The following is a 19,077-nucleotide window of genomic DNA, read 5'->3' on the forward strand; positions in this document are numbered from 1 at the left end:
TTCTGTTCCCCCCCCCTCATCTCCCCCTCAACTTGTAGGCATTCAGGAGGGAGAAATTAAAAAAAAATGAAATGCATTAAAAAGGCACCGAAACGTGAATTAAACCGTGATGCTGGACATCAGTAGCAGCAAGGATAAGGCAAGTACCAGGTCCTAATGACCTCACAAATGTGAAAAAAGGCTACACAAAAAAGCTGGAGAAACTCAGCGGGTGCAGCAGCATCTATGGAGCGAAGGAAATAGGCAACGTTTCGGGCCAAAACCCTTCTTCAGACTCTGAAGAAGGGTTTCGGCCCGAAACGTTGCCTATTTCCTTCGCTCCATAGATGCTGCTGCACCCGCTGAGTTTCTCCAGCTTTTTTGTGCAACCTTCGATTCTCCAGCATCTGCAGTTCCCTCTTAAACACTGTGAAAAAAAGGCTTGTTCTCCAGAGGCCAACACGCATATATCATTGCTTCAGTTTAAATCCCCTGTTATTTCAAAAAAATTGGGATTCCCACTCTCTCCCCAAAACTCTTCATTGCATCCACATGGCAAAAAATTGCTCGCCCCACAGTCAGAGCGAGCGTTTCAGATGGACTTTGAGATCGTGTGGGAAGGACTATCCCAAGTGCATTCCTCTACATATGAAACCTGTAGTCAGGACAGGACAGGACAGCGAGGCGAGGTTGGATTTCTGCCAGAAATGTAAAGGACCACAGAATTGTGCAGGGAACCACTGCGCTTCATAAATCATTACGTATCTACAACTCCATTCATTCTCTTCTTAAATAATAGATTATATATTATACATACGGCAATTTGCGTGTTTCAACGATTCCTAGACTCCAGGTACAACACTGGGTAATGGGGATCGTCACATCCTGCGGCTGCAGAAACTCCTGGAGATGGTTTTACAGCCTCTTTGAAATACCAAGTGAATTTTGGCTGTTGGCACAATTTCTTGCTTCAATTCCCCCCCCCCCCCCCCCCCCCCCCCCCCACCCCTTCCCCAGCTTGTCGGTCCTTGTTTTCATTTCCCAGGGGAGCGTCCATTTCCAAGTCGGCCACCTCAGCCCTGCTCCAGCGTCTCCGAGATGGCCACAGTACTGTACGAGGCCGGTCCCTGCGACACCTGCCTTGTGAAGAACGAGGCGGCTCTCTTGGGTTTCACCCGCTTGATTTCTTTGCCTGAAAGATGGAGAATATATTCAAAAAGGGGCACATTTTACAGATTACCTTTCAGAGCAGAGGGACTCCAAAGGAAGTACAGAGTCTTGCAATTCTTGGGTAGGTTTACAAGGTTAATTCCCGGGATGGCGGGACTGTCATATGCTGAGAAAATGGGCTTGTTACAGCGACAGAGAAAGTGCAGAGAAAGAAAAAGTGCAGGAGGAGCAATGGGGCAGATTGGAGGATTGTAGATCAAGGATCTCTCCAGACTCCCAGTCCCGACCTGAAATGTGTTGAGAGAATTGAGCGGCTGGGCTTGTACACTCTGTGGAGTTTAGAAGGATGAGAGGATATCTCACTGAAACATGTAAGATTATTAAGGGCTTGGACACGCTAGAGGCAGGAAACATGTTCCCGATGTTGGGGGAGTCCAGAACCAGGAGCCACACACACACACACAGTTTAAGAATAAGGAGTAAGCCATTTAGAACGGAGTCGAGGAAACACTTTTTCTCACAGAGAGATGTGAGTCTGTGGAATTCTCTGCCTCAGAGGGCGGTGGAGGCGGGTTCTCTGGATGCTTTCAAGAGAGAGCTAGATAGGGCTCTTAAAGATAACGGAGTCAGGGGAGAAGGCAGGAACGGGGTACTGATTGGGGATGATCAGCCATGATCACATTGAATGGCGGTGCAGGCTCGAAGGGTGGAATGGCCTCTACTCCTGCACTTAAGCCATTTAGAACGGAGGAAACACTTTTTCTCACAGAGAGTGGCGAGTGTGTGGAATTCCCTGCCGTAGAGGGCAGTGGAGGCCAAATCACTGGATGGATTTAAGAGAGAGTTAGATAGAGCTCTAGGGGCTAGTGGAATCAAGGGATACGGGGAGAAGGCAGGCACGGGTTATTGGGGACGATCAGCCATGATCACAATGAATGCGGTGCTGGCTCGAAGGGCCGAATGGCCTCTTCCTGCAGCTATTTTCTATGTTTCTTTGTTACACGATAGATGGACAGCTGGGGATTCAGCAAATGAGGCAGGGTTAAGGTTGCAGCACAGGAAATGAGTAACACTATCACTAAACGCCTGTGGAAGCGCAGAGTGTTCCATAGAGCATATCCTTTTCCACACTTGGATCTCAGATCTCGAGCCAATGCAATTACACAGGACACATCTTGGAGGTGGGATATGACCTGCAGGCGTGCTTTTGAACTAGATCAAGTTGCTGCAAGATTCGGGGGGGGGGGGAAATTGCCTCTTTAACAACATGCAGCAACAGTGAATGTCACCATGCAGGGGCAAGCAAGCAGGGATGCACAAACATCGTGTCAGCGGGCTCCTCTAGAGGACCGTGAGATCCATGATTGGGATGTTAGTGATTAATGAGCTTCTACTATCCCAAGATTGCTCTCGCAATCTTACTAGTTTGAGACATCAGGGACAGGCCGGCACCCTCATGTTACCCCTAAACTTCTGCCCCTTAATTCTGAAGTCATGTCCTCTTGTTTGAATCTTCCCTACTCTCAATGGGAAAAGCATCTATGGAGCGAAGGAATAGGTGACGTTTCGGGTCGAGATTGTTGCAAATGGGTGTTGCAACAGCAATGTGGGGCTGACTTCAATTAGCAAACATCTTTGGTGCTGAAGGTAGACTAAAGTGCTGGAGAAACTCAGCGGGCAAGGCAGCATCTATGGAGCGAAGGAAATAGGCAACGTTTTCGGGCTGGAAACCCTTCTTCAGACATTTCGTGCCAAAGCCATCTCCAGGATTTTTTCATTTACAGATAGTTCAAGTTCAAGTTCGAATTTATTGTCACCATTAGGGTACCGAGATATTTGAGTTATTTGAAGGTAGACAAAAATGCTGGAGTAACTCAGCGGGTGAGGCAGCATCTATGGAGCGAAGGAATAGGTGACGTTTCGGGTCGAGACCCTTCCGGTTCCATCTAGTTACAGAGATAGGTTGAATAAGTTAGGTCTTTATTCTCTGGAGCGCAGAAGGTTAAAGGGGGGACTTGATAGAGGTCTTTAAAATGATGAGAGGGATAGACAGAGTTGACGTGGACAAGCTTTTCCCTTTGAGAATAGGGAAGATTCAAACAAGAGGACATGACTTCAGAATTAAGGGACAGAAGCTTAGGGGTAACATGAGGGGGAACCTCTTTACTCAGAGAGTGGTGGCTGTGTGGAATGAGCTTCCAGTGGAAGTGGTGGAGGCAGGTTCGATTTCATCATTTAAAAATAAATTGGATAGGTATATGGATGGGAAAGGAATGGAGGGTTGCCGCAGAAGGTAGTTGAGGCCACACAGTTCATTGGCTATATTTAAGAGGGAGTTAGATGTGGCCCTTGTGGCTAAAGGGATCAGTGGGTATGGAGAGAAGGCAGGAACAGGATACCGAGTTGGATGATCAGCCATGATCATATTGTAAAAGAATATGTGTGTTATGATTGTGTTTATAATTTGTTTGGTTGTTTTGTTGTTTGTCTTTTGCACAAAAGTCCGCGAGCATTGCCACTTTCATTTCACTGCACATCTCGTATGTGTATGTGACAAATAAACTTGACTTGATTGAATGGCGGTGCAGGCTCGAAGGGCCGAATGGCCTACTCCTGCACCTATTTTCTATGTTTCTATGTTTTGGTCTGAGTGCAGGTAGATGGGACTAGGGGAGAATAAGTGTTCGGCACGGACTTGTAGGGCCGAGATGGCCTGTTTCCGTGCTGTAATTGTTATATGGTTATATATAACTCCGCCTCATCCGCTGAGTTTCTCCAGCGTTTTTGTCTACCTTCAATTTTTCCAGCATCTGCGGCTCTTTCTTAAACATTTGAGTTACTTGTGATATTCCTCAGCCAAAGCAGCCTGATTTAAACTGTTGTCCTCGATTCGATTCACGAGTTCGGACTACGATCCAATTCCATTCTCCCACAGTCCTGGAAGTCCAGAGCTTTCGCTGCACTTGGCTAATAATTGACTTATTTTACTCAGAATAGTGAATCATTGCCTATTCTTCTCCGAATCCATTGTTTCTTATAGATTTATGCAAACTTGGTCATTGGTTTAATGTCCTGGAATGCTGGCAGACAGACCACTTGGGGTGTACAACATTATGAACGAACGAGTGGCACCCCCTTGTGTCGGGAGACGGGATGGCAGAAACATAGAAAATAGGTGCAGGAGTAGAGGCCATTCGGCCCTTCGAGCCTGCACCATTCGCCATTCAATATGATCATGGCTGATCATCCAACTCAGTATCCCGTCCCTGCCTTCTCTCCATACCCCCTGATCCCTTTAGCCACAAGGGCCACATCTAACTCCCTCTTAAATATAGCCAATGAACTGTGTGGCCTCAACTACCCTCTGTGGCAGAGAGTTCCAGAGATTCACCACTCTCTGTGTGAAAAAAGTTCTTCTCATCTCGGTTTTAAAGGATTTCCCCCTTATCCTTAAGCTGTGACCCCTTGTCCTGGACTTCCCCAACATCGGGAACAATCTTCCTGCATCTAGCCTGTCCAACCCCTTAAGAATTTTGTAAGTTTCTATAAGATCCCCTCTCAATCTTCTAAATTCTCAATCTTCTAAAACCCCTCTCAATTCCACAGATTCACCACTCTCAGTGAGAATTTTTTTTTTCTTCACATCTTGGTCCTTAAAGACTTCCCCCTTTATCCTTAAACTGTGACCCCTTGTTCTGGACTTCCCCAACATCGGGAATAATCTTCCTGCATCTAGCCTGTCACTCAAGCACACACTGCACACCAGAGGCCCGGGTTCGATCCCGACTACGGGTGCTGTCAGCGTGGTGTTTGCACGCTCCCCCCCCCCCCCCCCCCCCGTGACTGCGTGGGTTTTCTTCCGGCGCTCCGGTTGCCTCCCACATTCCAACGTTGTACAGATGTGTAGGCTAACTGGCTTTGGTAAAATTGTAAATTGCCCCTATTGAGTACGGGGTGATCGCTGGCCGGCGCGGACTCGATGGGCCGAAGGGACTGTGTCCATGCTGTAGTGCATAGGTAAAGTCTAAAGAAAGAAACTCTGCAAGGAAGAGTCTACTAGGGCTTTGGAAAGGAAATTGGAATCACACAAGGACAAGTAATATCCAGGCTTATGGAATAGAACAGCCATGCTCCACAAGGAACTGCCATGGACTGAGTTGTTAGTTCAGAGATACATCGCAGAAACAGGCCCTTCGGACCACGCCGACCAGCGATCCTATCCCACACATACTAGGGACAATTCACTGTTATACCAATCCAATTAACCTACGGACCGGCACGTCTTTGGAGCGTGAGAGGAAACCGAAGATCCCGGAGAAAACCCACGCGGGTCCACGGGGAGAAGGTACAAACTCCGCACAAACTCCCGCCCCCGTGGTCGGGATCGAACCAGAGTCTCCGGCGCTGTAAGGCAGCAACCGCTGTGCCACCGTGCCGACTCGATGGCCCAAAGAGACCCGCTTCAGTGATTCACACTGTACCGATGCCTGATCGAGATGAATCAAAGACCCCTAATCAACACAGGGATTGCAAATCAGTTCACATCTTGTAGGCCACCTACAGGGTGGGAGATACAACCTTCACGTGGTATTTCGACAAATGCAATCAACCCGGCGTGCACAATCAAATAGAACAAGCTGTCCGACAACTTTAGGCTGTGCGCGCCATATGCAAGAAGCAGAAGGCCACCTACCCTCCTCCACATAGTCGATGGTCAAGAGCTGGTGGATCTGGTTGCACACCACGCTGTTCTGCCGCTTCAGCTTGCCGCGCTTCTCCTTTGGCCGTGGCGGCTTGGCGACGACGGCGTCCTGCGCTGGCGGCGTCTCGGCGGCGCCGTTGAAGTCGATGCAGTACTCGATCATCCCGCTCATCAGCTCTGCCTGTGTACACAAACGCTGGCATTAATCAAGAGAGCCCAGCAGCGACTTCACCCTCTCCGAAGACTACGTAAAGCAGGCCTCCCCTCTACACACCTACGGACTTTTTATATAGGGGGACTGTCGAGAGCACACTGACATACGGCATCACTTCCTGGTTCGGGAGCTGCAAGGCGTACGAACGGCACCAACTAGACAGGATTGTGAAGACCGCCAGCAGGATTATTGGTGCTCCACTCCCCTTCCTGCTGGACATATACAGGAAGAGATGTATCAGCAGAGCCATCTCCATCATCAAAGACCCCTACCACCCATCGCATGACATTTTCTCCATCCTGCCATCTGGGAAGAGGTACAGGAGCATTAGCTGCAAAACCAGCAGGATGCTCCTCAGCTTCTTCCCACAGGCTATAAGACTGTTAAATGGACTTTGCCCCCTGCCAAGCATCGCGCACAAACCCCCACACTGCAGCAGAGCCACTGTTGTGCCGCTGCCGGTCGGAACGGCTGTTGAATGTTTAGTAGAGTGTTAAATTTGTTCATGAAACATGTATTTTTTTTAAATTTCTATTTATTTTTCATGCACACTGAATGGACACTGGTTGAGCAACGTTTTTTTGTTTCCTCTGGGTATGTGAATACTCAGGAAATGACAATAAAGATATACAATACAGTACAATAGCCTCAATATGCCGTGCCCTCACCCTCGCCCCGGAATCGGAAGTGCTGTGGCCGAATTGTCGGACGACCAAGCAAAGAACACGGAGCAGAGATCTAGAGACGTGGGTTCAAATCCCACCATTGCAGTTGGCCGCCGGCACCAGCACCTCACTTAGTGCTTAACATTCATCCCCAGAATCAGAGTGTTTGTGGAATCAATGCTAAAGGTGTCATTATGGCTTGCTGCATGGAGAGGTGTACTACCATAAAAAGCCCTGTCCCACTGTACGAGTTCATTCCAAGAGCTCTCCTGAGTTAAAAAAACAAAACAAACTTGTGGCAAGCACGTAGAATGCACGTAGCGGTTACATAAAAACATAGACAATAGGTGCAGGAGTAGGCCATTCGGCCCTTCGAGCCTGCACCATTCGCCATTCAATATGATCATGGCTGATCATCCAACTCAGTATCCCGTACCTGCCTTCTCTCCATACCCCCTGATCCCCTTGGCCACATGGGCCACATCTAACTCCCTCTTAAATATAGCCAATGAACTGTGGCCTCAACTACCCTCTGTGGCAGAGAGTTCCAGAGATTCACCACTCTGTGTGTGAAAAAAGTTCTCCTCATCTCGTTTTTAAAGGATTTCCCCCTTATCCTTAAGCTGTGACCCCTTGTCCTGGACTTCCCCAACATCGGGAGCAATCTTCCTGCATCTAGCCTGTCCAACCCCTTAAGAATTTTGTAAGTTTCTATAAGATCCCCTCTCAATCTCCTAAATTCTAGAGAGTATAAACCAAGTCTATCCAGTCTTTCTTCATAAGACAGTCCTGACATCCCAGGAATCAGTCTGGTGAACCTTCTCCGCACTCCCTCTATGGCAATAATGTCCTTCCTCAGGTTTGGAGACCAAAACTGTACGCAATACTCCAGGTGTGGTCTCACCAAGACCCTGTACAACTGCAGTAGAACCTCCCTTACGTCGGAGCTCGGGGACGTCTCTTAGCGGCTCGTAACGCTATCGGCAGGTATTCGGAAAGACTGACTAACGGCAGGTGAGCTCAGGAAGACTGGTGAAGATTTTTCAAAAACATGTTGAAAAATGTCCACGAGAGCCCCGAGTACTTACGGGCGGCCATTGCCGTAAATCTCCGAGTTCGAATCGGGGTAAAGTCGGGGAGAACTCTTGGAATGAACTCGTACAGTGGGACAGGGCTTTTAGTGCTGGCGTGCCAGAACCCTGGCTTGTACCCACTGCTGAGGGAGAAAGCTGGTACAAATCCAGCAATAAATCACCCACGGCTCAGGATGGACGCAATCTTCGGCCAAACGGGGCTGCCATGGTGTTACCGTGGACCGGTGACTTGGATTGATTTCGCAGGTGGCCAGAGGCTGCGGGAAGATCTGATAATCAGAGCGACTTACGAGAGACAGTTCGATCCGTTTCCCCCAAAATCAAATACTAGAGGGCATAACTTTAAGATGTGTTGGGCAAGATTTTGGGTTTTTTTTGCGGTGGGTGCCTGGAATGCACGGCCGGGGGTGAGGGGGGTGACGCAGATATGTTAGTAGTATTTAAAATAACTTTTGGATAGGCATGTGAATATGCAGGGATTGGAGGGATATGTCAATAGACAATAGGTGCAGGAGTAGAGGCCATTCGGCCCTTCGAGCCAGCACGGCCATTCAATGTGATCATGGCTGATCATCCACAATAGACAATAGGTGCAGGAGTAGAGGCCATTCGGCCCTTCGAGCCAGCACCGCCATTCAAGGTGATCATGGCTGATCATCCACAATAGACAATAGGTGCAGGGGTAGAGGCCATTCGGCCCTTCGAGCCAGCACCGCCATTCAAGGTGATCATCCCCAATTAGTACCCCGTTCCTGCCTTCTCCCCATATCCCCTGACTCCGCTATCTTTAAGAGCCCTATCTAGCTCTCTCTTGAAAGCATCCAGAGAACCGGCCTCTGAGGTGGAGAATTCCACAGACTCACAACTCTGTGAGAAAAAGTGTTTCCTCGTCTCCGTTCTAAATGGCGTAAAGGCTAAAGGGATCAGGGGGTTTTGGAGAGAAGGCAGGTACAGGATACTGAGTTGGATGATCAGCCATGATCATATTGAATGGAGGTGCAGGCTCGAAGGGCCGAATGGCCTCTACTCCTGCACCTGTTGTCTATGTTTCTATGTTACCCCTTATTCTTAAACTGTGTGTGTGTGGCCCCTGGGTCTGGACTCCCCCAACATCGGGACCATGTTTCCTGCCTCTAGCGGTTCCAAACCCCTTAATAATCTTATATGTTTCAATAAGATCCCCTCTCATCCTTCTAAACTCCAGTTATGGGTTATGTGCTGGTCGATAAGTGATGGTCATGTTTGTCACAGACATTGTGGGCTGACGGACCTGTTCTTGTGCTGTACTGTACCATGTTCTATGACAAGTGGCTCGCTGCTCGGAAAAGACAGTGCTGGCTCCACTTGTCGGCAGTCCTGCCTGGAGTCCACCAGCCCCCTCAATACCACCTCACGAATGCAATAACACCAGTCTTCCCCCCCCCCCCCCCTCCTCCCTCCCCCTCCTCCCTCCCCCCTCCCTTTGTATAGCTGCCCAACCAGGGATTTCTCCATGGAAACAAGCCCAACAATGGTTGCTGGCTTTGAGGCCGACCCTGGAACGCCGCCAGGACAACAAGCCCAACTCTGCACTGAGATCAACTTTACACAAGAGGCACCAGTTGTCGGTGCCATTTTACTGCCTTACTTCCGACACACTTGCGCCGAATCCAAGATTGCCATAGAGGGAGTGCATAGACGGTTCACCAGGCTGATTCCTGGGATGTCAGGACTGTCTTACGAAGAATGCATTTCGTTGTCTCTGTACTGTACACTGACAATGACAATTAAAATTGAATCTGAATCTGAATCTGAAAGACTGGATCGACTTGGTTTATACTCTCTAGAATTTAGGAGATTGAGAGGGGATCTTATAGAAACTTACAAAATTCTTAAGGGGTTGGACAGGCTAGATGCAGGAAGATTGTTCCCGATGTTGGGGAAGTCCAGGACAAGGGGTCACAGCTTAAGGATAAGAGGGAAATCCTTTAAAACCGAGATGAGATGAACTTTTTTTCACACAGAGAGTGGTGAATCTCTGGAACTCTCTGCCGCAGAGGGTAGTTGAGGCCAGTTCATTGGCTATATTTAAGAGGGAGTTAGATGTGGCCCTTGTGGCCAAGGGGATCCATATAACCATATAACCATATAACAATTACAGCACGGAAACAGGCCATCTCGGCCCTACAAGTCCGTGCCGAACAAATGTTTTTTCCCCTTAGTCCCACCTGCCTGCACTCATACCATAACCCTCCATTCCCTTCTCATCCATATGCCTATCCAATTTATTTTTAAATGATACCAATGAACCTGCCTCCACCACTTCCACTGGAAGCTCATTCCACACCGCTACCACTCTCTGACTAAAGAAGTTCCCCCTCATGTTACCCCTAAACTTCTGTCCCTTAATTCTGAAGTCATGTCCTCTTGTTTGAATCTTCCCTATTCTCAAAGGGAAAAGCTTGTCCACATCAACTCTGTCTATCCCTCTCATCATTTTAAAGACCTCTATCAGGTCCCCCCTTAACCTTCTGCGCTCCAGAGAATAAAGACCTAACTTATTCAACCTATCTATGTAACTTAGTTCAGAGGGTATGGAGAGAAGGCAGGTACGGGATACTGAGTTGGATGATCAGCCATGATCATAATGAATGGCGGTGCATGCTCGAAGGGCCGAATGGCCTACTCCTGCACCTAATTCCTATGTTTCTATGGGTGGGGGAGGGGGAGATGAGGTACCACCTCCAGTTTAAATCCCATTTGGAATATTTTGGAGGACTAAGAAAACAAGAAACCAAGAAACGCTCCCTTTCCGAGGACCCACCCTCACCCGGCTGCACCTGGAGAAGGGGCACATGGCCCCACTGGCTTTCCAGATGCCTTCCACCATCATTAAGCACCACAGGCTGGGAGTACATCGCGGACAAGTGTGGCAGTGTCTTAATAGAATTTTTGAATTCTGTAAATATTCCGTTCATATCGTAAATATGTAAATAAACTTTTTTTGAAAAAGAGCAATAAACGCTGGTCTTGTCAACACCGCTGAATGAAGAAAGCAAAATGACCATAGCTCCAGTTGCCTGCACTGTTCAATGGCCAAGCAATGAATGGTGGCAGCCTGATCCACTGTGGGTCCTCACAGCCTAACATGCTCTGCACAAAATCTCAACCCAGGAGCAATCTTCTAGCAATCCAAATTATTTAAGAATAATGAGCAAGTAGAACGGAGAAGTGGACACACTTTTTCCTCACAGAGAGTGGTGAGTCTGTGGAATTCTCAGAGGGCGGTGGAGGCCGGTTCTCTGGATGCTTTCAAGAGAGAGCTAGATAGGGCTCTTAAAGATAGCGGAGTCAGAGGAGAAGGCAGGAACGGGGTACTGATTGTGGATGATCAGCCATGATCACATTGAATGGCGGTGCTGGCTCGAAGGGCCAAATGGCCTCTACTCCTGCACCTATTATCTATTGTCTAATCCAGACCCAAGTATTTTTCCCCCCTGTTCTTCGTCCAAGGGAGTGTGTGAGATTGTGCCCCCTTATTTTATCTATAACCATATAACAATTACAGCACGGAAACAGGCCATCTCAGCCCTACAAGTCCGTGCCGAACAACTTTTTTTCCCTTAGTCCCACCTGCCTGCACTCATACCATAACCCTCCATTCCCTTCTCATCCATATGCCTATCCAATTTATTTTTAAATGATACCAACGAACCTGCCTCCACCACTTCCACTGGAAGCTCATTCCCACACCGCTACCACTCTCTGAGTAAAGAAGTTCCCCCCTCATGTTACCCCTAAACTTCTGTCCCTTAATTCTGAAGTCATGTCCTCTTGTTTGAATCTTCCCTATTCTCAAAGGGAAAAGCTTGTCCACATCAACTCTGTCTATCCCTCTCATCATTTTAAAGACCTCTATCAAGTCCCCCCTTAACCTTCTGCGCTCCAGAGAATAAAGACCTAACTTATTCAACCTATCTCTGTAACTAGATGTCAGCAGATCTATATCGGTGAGACCAAGCGGAGGTTGGGCGATAGTTTCGCCGAACACCTCCGCTCGGTCCGCAATAACCAAGCTGACCTCCCGGTGGCTCAGCACTTCAACTCCCACTCCCACTCCGTCTCCGACCTCTCTGTCCTGGGTCTCCTCCATGGCCACAGCGAGCAGCACTGGAAATTGGAGGAACAGCACCTCATATTCCGTTTGGGGAGTCTGCATCCCGGGGGCATGAACATCGAATTCTCCCAATTTTGTTAGTCCTTGCTGTCTCCTCCCCTTCCTCAGTCCCCCTGCTGTCTCCTCCCATCCCCCAGCCTTCGGGCTCCTCCTCCTTTGTCCTTTCTTGTCCCCGCCCCCGATCAGTCTGAAGAAGGGTTTCGGCCCGAAACGTTGCCTATTTCCTTCACTCCATAGATGCTGCTGCACCCGCTAAGTTTCTCCAGCTTTTTTGTGTACCCTATCTCTGTAACTTAGTTGTTGAAACCCAGGCAACATTCTAGTAAATCTCCTCTGTACTCTCTCTACACCGACGGCAGCACCAACAAGTAACCAAACTCGGGTGACCTGGATGATCCTGAACACCTACGCTCAGTCTGTCTTGGCCGATGCGATATCCCGCTTGCCAAACACTTTAACCCCTTCCCATTCCCACACTGCCCTTTCTGTTCTGGGCCTCCTCCGCTATCAGAGGGAGGTCGCACACAAATTGGAGGAACAGCACCTCATATTTTGGTTGGGCAGCATACAACCCAGCGGTATGAATTCTGTACATTCTATAATTTACAGAAAAGTTTCTGTGAATTCTGTAATTCTATATTTGACTTCTCTAACTTCAAATAAACTCTGCACCCCCTCTCTCTACGTCCCTCCCCCACCCCAGTCCTCTTGCTAGTTTCACTGTTTGTACCCTTTCATCATCACCTCTTCCACAGCTGAAGAACATTGTGAGCTCCACAGTGCCCGACTCATCAGTGCCAGCTCTGATATGTTCTGTACCTTTTCATTCTCTCTCCCATGGCTCAGCCTGAAGAAGCTTCGCAGCCCAGAACGTCACCTATTCCATTTCTCCAGAGATGCTGCCTGACCCGCTGAGTTACGCCAGCATTTTCTGTCTGTCCAGGGCTATCCTAGCCTGTGGTGGGGGAGCCTTTTCATGTTGGAATGCCACATTAAGTTAGCTGTCATCTAATAAGGCTACATCCAAGAAACTTCAATCAGATATACTTCACAATGTACATTATTTTGTTAAAATAGCCCTCATGACTTAAAGCCCTGTCCCACAGTACGAGTTCATTCAAGAGCTCTCCCGAGTTTAAAAAAAATCAAACTCGTGGTAAGCACGGAGAATGAACGTAGCGGGTACGTCGGAGCTCGGGGACGTCTCTTAGCGGCTCGTAACGCTAACGGCAGGTACTCGGGAAGACTCGCTAACGGCAGGTAAGCACGGGAAGACTCGTTAAGACTTTTCAACAAGAAGAAAAATGTCCACGAGAGCCCCGAGTACCGACGAGTGGCCATTACCTTAAGTCTCCGAGTTCGAATCAGGGCAAAAACTCGGGAGAGCTCTTGGAATGAACTCGTACCGTGGGACAGGGCTAATAGTCTGAAGAAGAGTCTGAAACCAGTCGGAAGAAGGGTTTCGACCCGAAACGTTGCCTATTTTCTTCGCTCCATAGATGCTGCCTCACCCGCTGAGTTTCTCCAGCATTTTTGTCTACCTTCGATTTTTCCAGCATCTGCAGTTCCTTCTTAAACACTAAACATAGAAACATAGAAATTAGGTGCAGGAGTAGAGGCCATTCGGCCCTTCGAGCCTGCACCGCCATTCAATATGATCATGGCTGATCATCCAACTCAGTATCCCGTACCTGCCTTCTCTCCATACCCCCTGATACCCTTAGCCACAAGGGCCACATCTAACTCCCTCTTAAATATAGCCAATGAACTGGCCTCAACTACCCTCGGTGGCAGAGAGTTCCAGAGATTCACTACTCTCTGTGTGAAAAAAGTTCTTCTCATCTCGGTTTTAAAGGATTTCCCCCTTATCCTTAAGCTGTGACCCCTTGTCCTGGACTTCCCTAACATCGGGAACAATCTTCCTGCATCTAGCCTGTCCAACCCCTTAAGAAATTTGTAAGTTTCTATAAAATCCCCTCTCAATCTCCTAAACCTCAATGTTTTAACTGTGGCCGTCATTCGGGGAGGATTATATAATTGGATCTTCTTTTACTCTTTGGTGTAAACTCACTTTTATTCACTGGCTTTCGACACTGGCTGAGACATTGTTCCTGTTTTAGTGCTTTTAATGTCTTTTAATTTTTTACTGTTTTTATAGTCCTGTCGTCTTAATGGTTTTAGTAGTTTGTAATAACTTTTTGTTGATTTCCCATGTACAGCACTTTGTGGTAACTGATGTTGTCTAAAAGCGCTTTATAAATAAAGTTATTATTATTATTATTATTATTTGGTGTTTTAAATACGTTCATTTTAAGATTAAAATTAAAATAATAAGACGAAAAAAAACATATTAATAAAAATAAAAGGATTTGTTCTACAAAATTTGGATTCATGCAAAAGGCCACACCTAATAGTCTAGAAGGCCGCATGCGGCCTTAAGGCCAAAGGTTCCCCACCCCTATCCTAGCCAGTTTGGCGCTCATATCACTTGCCATAACTCCATCCAAAATACTTGATAATTGCAGGCAATTATGTACTATTTTCTGGTCCATCTAGGTAGTTAAACAACGTGGGAAGAAAAACTTGAAACTTTACCCTCAGTCAATGGCCCACATATTTTAAAATAATTACTGGCTTAATTTACCCAGTTAGCTTTTGAGAGTAGTCACCTGCAATTATTCTCTGACAGTTCCATTATTCATTCACAGCCGCTCCCTGAAGCAAAAGCCTTCAGTTCTTTTGAAGAACAAAAATAACACAAAAGGCTGGGAACTCAAAATGGAGACAAGGTGATGTGAACCTGTGGCAGGTCCACGGTGATGGTATAATACTTGTTAACAAAAGGCGCTGCATGAATAGTGAATGGCTAGATGGAATATTTATTGCATTTCCTTCAAATGCTCATGTTTCTCCCAGGAGCAGTCTGGTTCAAATAGCTTGGACGTTATTATCTAAATGGTGGCCGATTGGGAAAGGGGGAGATGCAGCGAGACCTGGGTGTCATGGTACACCAGTCATTGAAGGTAGGCATGCAGGTGCAGCAGGCAGTAAAGAAAGCGAATGGTATGTTAGCTTTCATTGCAAAAGGATTTGAGTATAGGAGCAGAGAGGTTCTACTGCAGTTGTACAGGGTGTTGGTGAGACCACACCTGGAGTATTGCGTACAGTTTTGGTCTCCAAATCTGAGGAAGGACATTATTGCCATAGAGGGAGTGCAGAGACGGTTCACCAGACTGATTCCTGGGATGTCAGGACTGTCTTATGAAGAAAGACTGGATAGACTTGGTTTATACTCTCTAGAATTTAGAAGATTGAGAGGGGATCTTATAGAAACTTACAAAATTCTTAAGGGGTTGGACAGGCTAGATGCAGGAAGATTATTCCCGATGTTAGGGAAGTCCAGGACAAGGGGTCACAGCTTAAGGATAAGGGGGAAATCCTTTAAAACCGAGATGAGAAGAACTTTTTTCACACAGAGAGTGGTGAATCTCTGGAACTCTCTGCCACAGAGGGTAGTTGAGGCCAGTTCATTGGCTATATTTAAGAGGGAGTTAGATGTGGCCCTTGTGGCTAAGGGGATCAGGGGGTATGGAGAGAAGGCAGGTACGGGATACTGAGTTGGATGATCAGCCATGATCATATTGAATGGCTGTGCAGGCTCGAAGGGCCGAATGGCCTACTCCTGCACCTAATTTCTATGTTTCTATGTTTCTATGTTTCTCCCAGGAGCAGTCTGGTTCAAATAGCTTGGACGTCACCCACAGGGTATCTTAGAAACAAGCAAATTAGGCCCATGTGCTCTATGTTAATATTTCAATAGACAATAGACAATAGGTGCAGGAGTAGGCCATTCAGCCCATTGAGCCATTCAATATGATCATCCCCGATCCTGCCTTCTCCCCATAACCCCCGAATCCGACATCTTTAAGAGCCCTATCTAGGTCTCTCTTGAAAGTATCCAGAGAACCAGCCTCCACTGCCCCCCTGAGGCAGAGAATTCCACAGACTCACAACTCTCTGTGAGAAAAAGTGTTTCCTCGTCTCCATTCTAAATGGCTTACCCCTTATTCTTAAACTGTGTGTGTGTGTGTGGCCCCTGGTTCTGGACTCCCCCAACATCGGGAACATGTTTCCTGTGTCTAGCTTGTTCATCTGTGCTTTCCCATCACCATACATTTGTGTGTGTTGATCCACTTTCTTCAATTGCACCTCTGATGCCTGGTCCCACCACTCCATGAACTACTTTGCACTTGTGTACTGGCAGGCATCGATGAACCATCTCGAAGACGTGATCGGGCAGCTGCAGTAGAACACCTCCATGCGGACACAGACCAGCATCATCCGTCGTACAATCACCGGCATGCCAAGATACACCTGAAGAGTCGGAACTAGAGCCAACCATGCCAGGCACCAAAACCAAACAACATATGGCGCCCGGACACCACCTGCGCCCGGACACCACCTGCGCCCGGACACCACCTGCGCCCGGACACCACCTGCGCCCGGACACCACCTGCGCCCGGACACCACCTGCGCCCGGACACCACCTGCGCCCGGACACCACCTGCGCCAGGACACCACCTGCGCCAGGACACCACCTGCGCCAGGACACCACCTGCGCCCGGACACCACCTGCGCCAGGACACCACCTGCGCCAGGACACCACCTGCGCCCGGACACCACCTGCGCGCCGGACACCACCTGCGCCCGGACACCACCTGCGCCCGGACACCACCTGCGCCCGGACACCACCTGCGCCAGGACACCACCTGCGCCCGGACACCACCTGCGCCAGGACACCACCTGCGCCAGGACACCACCTGCGCCCGCACAACACCTGCGCCAGGACACCACCTGCGCCCGGACACCACCTGCGCCAGGACACCACCTGCGCCAGGACACCACCTGCGCCAGGACACCACCTGCGCCCGGACACCACCTGCGCCAGGACACCACCTGCGCCAGGACACCACCTGCGCCAGGACACCACCTGCGCCCGGACACCACCTGCGCCAGGACACCACCTGCGCCCCGGACCACCTGCGCCCGGACACCACCTGCGCCAGGGACACCACCTGCGCCCGGACACCACCTGCACCTGGACACCACCTGCGCCAGGGGACCACCTGCGCCTCGGCACCACCTGCACCTGGACACCACCTGCGCCAGGGGACCACCTGCGCCTCGGCACCACCTGCACCTGGACACCACCTGCGCCAGGGGACCACCTGCGCCTCGGGACCACCTGCACCTGGACACCACCTGCGCCCACCTGGGGACACCACCTGCGCCCGGGGACCACCTGCGCCGGGGACCACCTGCGCCGGGGGACCACCTGCGCCGGGGGACCACCTGCGCCGGGGGACCACCTGCGCCGGGGGATCACCTGCGCCAGGGGACCACCTGCCTTTTACTACCTGGAAAGCCCTAAGCCGCCTCCACACTGGAGTGGGACGCAGCGGACTCCGCCTGAAGAAGTGGGGCCTCTCGGACTCCGACAAGTGCAACTGTGGAGAGGTACAGACAACGGCCCACCGGCTGACTTGCGGCGGAGAGGCACGCACAGCGGACGATCTCCGCAGGGGCCCAGACGTGGCGCTGGCTGCGGCAAAGCGATGGCAGAACGCCGCCTGACACACGAGCGAACTTTGCCCACAGGCTTCACCCAAGGGTGAACACAAAAGCTCCATGCCTCTGGCTACCCGATTGTTCTTAAATGGTCAATGAAAACAGACTATTCACAACCTACCCCAACTACCGTCTAAGTCCAGGAGTCATCATCAGTGGATCCACACGCTCCATATCGCAACATATTTGAGTGCCTATCTAAAAGCCTCTTGAACACCACTACTATATATACCCACAAGCCTGGCAGCACGTTCCAGGCACCTATCCGTATATGTTAAAAAAAAAAAAACACCCCTCCACTTTCCTCTTCGAAACTCAAAGCTATACCCTCTGGTATTTGACACGCCCACCCTGGTGAAAAGGTTCGGTCCACAAATTAGACCAGTCAGTAGGCAGGTGCTATAGACCTGCACGGGAAGGTAGACGCTCCCGCCCCCACGAGTCTCGGGGAAGATGGGGCTCGTCAGCCTGGGAAGGCAGTCCATCTAGGAGAGGGAAAACTCTTGAGTTGAAACCTCCACTGCCTTGTGGCCAGTGCTATCCAGTCATGGAAAAGGCTCCAGGAGTAAACCTTAAGAAAATCCGTAGTCGGAGCCCCTAAGGCAGTTCGTCGTTGTCTACAACTCTGGCAGCTCCTGCGACGGCACTGGTGCCGAACTGCAACGGCCCTGCTGTTCCTTTGGATCGATCAGCGACATGGAGAGGGGGGGGGGGGGGGGGGGGACGTGCTGCATGGGCAACAGCCTGTCCTCCATATGACATCGATCGCCCAAGCTTGCATCCGACCAGGATGCATCACCCATGGTCAGTCATGACCGAGAGGGGCCTACTAGTATGTAAACATATACAAGACCCACAGTCATCAGGATTTTTTCTTCTCCAAAATAAATTGAAACGGTGACAATCTTATTACTTATACACTGGCTGTGCAGAATACGTTGAGCCCAGAATAAAGGGCCTGTCGCACTTTTTTCGGCTACTTGCCGGCACCCGTTATAGTCATAGAAACATAGACAATAGGTGCAGGAGGCCATTCGGCCCTTCGAGCCAGCACCATTCGCCATTCGTTGTGATCATGGCTGATCGTCCCCTATCAATAACCCGTGCCTGCCTTCTCCCCATATCCCTTGACTCCACTAGCCCCTAGAGCTCTATCTAACTCTCTCTTAAATCCTTCTAGTGACTTGGCCTCCACTGCCCTCTGCGGCAGGGAATTCCACAAATTCACAACTCCCTGGGTGAAAAAGGTTTTTCTCATCATCTCAGTCTTAAATGACCTCCCCTTTATTCTAAGACTGTGTGTGTGTGGCCCCTGGTTCTGGACTGGCCCAACATTGGGAACATTTTTGTTGCATCTAGCTTGTCCAGTCCTTTTATAATTTTATATGTTTCTATAAGATCTCCCCCCTCATCCTTCTAAAACTGCTGTGAATACAAGCCTAGTCTTTTCAATCTTTCCTCATATGACA

The 19,077-nt window shown here is 49.3% G+C and overlaps 1 protein-coding gene across 1 annotated transcript in view; it reads right to left on the bottom strand.

Moving 5' to 3' along the window:
- Positions 1 to 986: 986 nt before the first annotated feature.
- frmd8 (FERM domain containing 8) overlaps positions 987 to 19,077 on the bottom strand; it is a 41,221-nt gene continuing 23,130 nt past the window's right edge. Inside the window, exons 9-10 of the mRNA XM_055664767.1 lie at positions 5,843 to 6,032; positions 987 to 1,171 (exon numbers count right to left, since the gene is read on the bottom strand). Coding sequence (XP_055520742.1) covers positions 1,053 to 1,171; positions 5,843 to 6,032 — 309 coding nt within the window. The 3' untranslated portion in view covers positions 987 to 1,052. The remainder of the gene's footprint in view (positions 1,172 to 5,842; positions 6,033 to 19,077) is intronic.

Source organism: Leucoraja erinacea, chromosome 44 (genome assembly GCF_028641065.1).
Source record: "Leucoraja erinacea ecotype New England chromosome 44, Leri_hhj_1, whole genome shotgun sequence".
Classification (NCBI taxonomy): domain Eukaryota; kingdom Metazoa; phylum Chordata; class Chondrichthyes; order Rajiformes; family Rajidae; genus Leucoraja; species Leucoraja erinaceus.